The sequence below is a fragment of the Penaeus monodon genome, chromosome 29 (genome assembly GCF_015228065.2).
Source record: "Penaeus monodon isolate SGIC_2016 chromosome 29, NSTDA_Pmon_1, whole genome shotgun sequence".
Classification (NCBI taxonomy): Eukaryota; Metazoa; Arthropoda; class Malacostraca; order Decapoda; family Penaeidae; genus Penaeus; species Penaeus monodon.
The window spans coordinates 31,769,744-31,771,036 of NC_051414.1; the positions used below are offsets into that span (position 1 = coordinate 31,769,744).

The following is a 1,293-nucleotide window of genomic DNA, read 5'->3' on the forward strand; positions in this document are numbered from 1 at the left end:
ATTAAAAAATTGTTTTAGTTTTCTTACTCCTTTTATGTCATTATTTTTCTTTTCACTCTCATCATTCATCATATTATTAATATCATTGTTATTTCGTATTGGTGTTATAATTTTTTTTTCTCCACAGGTTGACGAAGGTGCAGTCTACGAGTCCTCGTCTCCGGGAAGTCCTGCCTACACGTCCTTCAGCGGTGTCCTGCTGGTTCCTACAGGAGTCAGAACCTCCCCCAGTAGCGGCGTTGTCCAACACTCTGTTTCCAAGCCCCGCCCCCCAGCTGTGTCTCCTTCGTCATATCCATACGAACACTCGGATTTCCCGTACATCCTTAGGGCTCCTATGACACCATCCTACATTCCTGCCTTTTCTCCTAGTCACCCTGTTGGACCTCCGGCACCTCCTACATCTAGCCTGTTCCCCCTGGGCCCGACTCCCGACCGCACAGACGTCCCTTCACCGGTAGACGTCAGAAACAGGACGCCCTCTGTTTATATTCCTTTGGTGACTTCCACGCACCTTAACAGCCCTCCTTACATTGTTAGGCTTCACCCCCTTCAGGACTCTGACGGAAGGACTCCCCACACCTCCCTCGGCCACAGCTCCTTCGGTAATACGTTTCACACCCAAACGAGGACTAATTTCGACGCCTCGGGCTACGTCCCCTCCCACGGGAAACGCCCCTTGTTCACAAAGACCGAAGGGCACCGGGTTCCCTCACGTACGAATGTCCGCGGTAATGAAGATCCACATGGCGCAAGTCATGGTCATCCCCCTTCTCTTCTCCTTCCTCTTCTTCCTCCCCTTTATCGTCCATCTCTTTCCCGCCCTTCTCTTTCTCCTCTTCCTTCCGTCTCGCCGCCTCGTCCTCTTTTTTCTCTGCCTTCTCCTTCGTCCCTTCTCTCGCTCCCTCCTTCTCCGCCATCTGCTCTTCTTCCATGCACTCCTGGCGGGGGAATCGGCGAAGAATACCCACTGAAAGGACCCAAGACACCCTGCAGCGTCCCAAGACATGGCGGAGGAGCCGGCTCGCCGAAGCCAGACCTGAAGGGTTCAAGGGCAGACAACCTCCCGCCGTCAATATATGGGGCGCCCGTCCCCGAAGGCCAAGGCAGGGGATGATATGAGATAATGCGATTCTGATTCCTTTTCCTGACGGATTATTTTGCTTTGTTTTGGTCTGAGGGATTTGGCGCTGCGACTTTGTTTCACTAATCCTTACTAATTATAGTACCTTATATACAGTAGGATATTGATACGGTTGAGGACATGATAACTCACTTAGTATTTTATTCAAC

General features: G+C 51.2%; 1 protein-coding gene across 1 annotated transcript in view; it reads left to right on the forward strand.

Moving 5' to 3' along the window:
* The window catches only part of LOC119591845 (DNA-directed RNA polymerase II subunit RPB1-like), a 39,252-nt gene that overhangs the window by 22,766 nt on the left and 15,193 nt on the right, over positions 1-1,293 (forward strand). Inside the window, exon 2 of the mRNA XM_037940589.1 lies at positions 128-716. Within this exon, the coding sequence (XP_037796517.1) occupies positions 128-716 (589 nt within the window). The remainder of the gene's footprint in view (positions 1-127; positions 717-1,293) is intronic.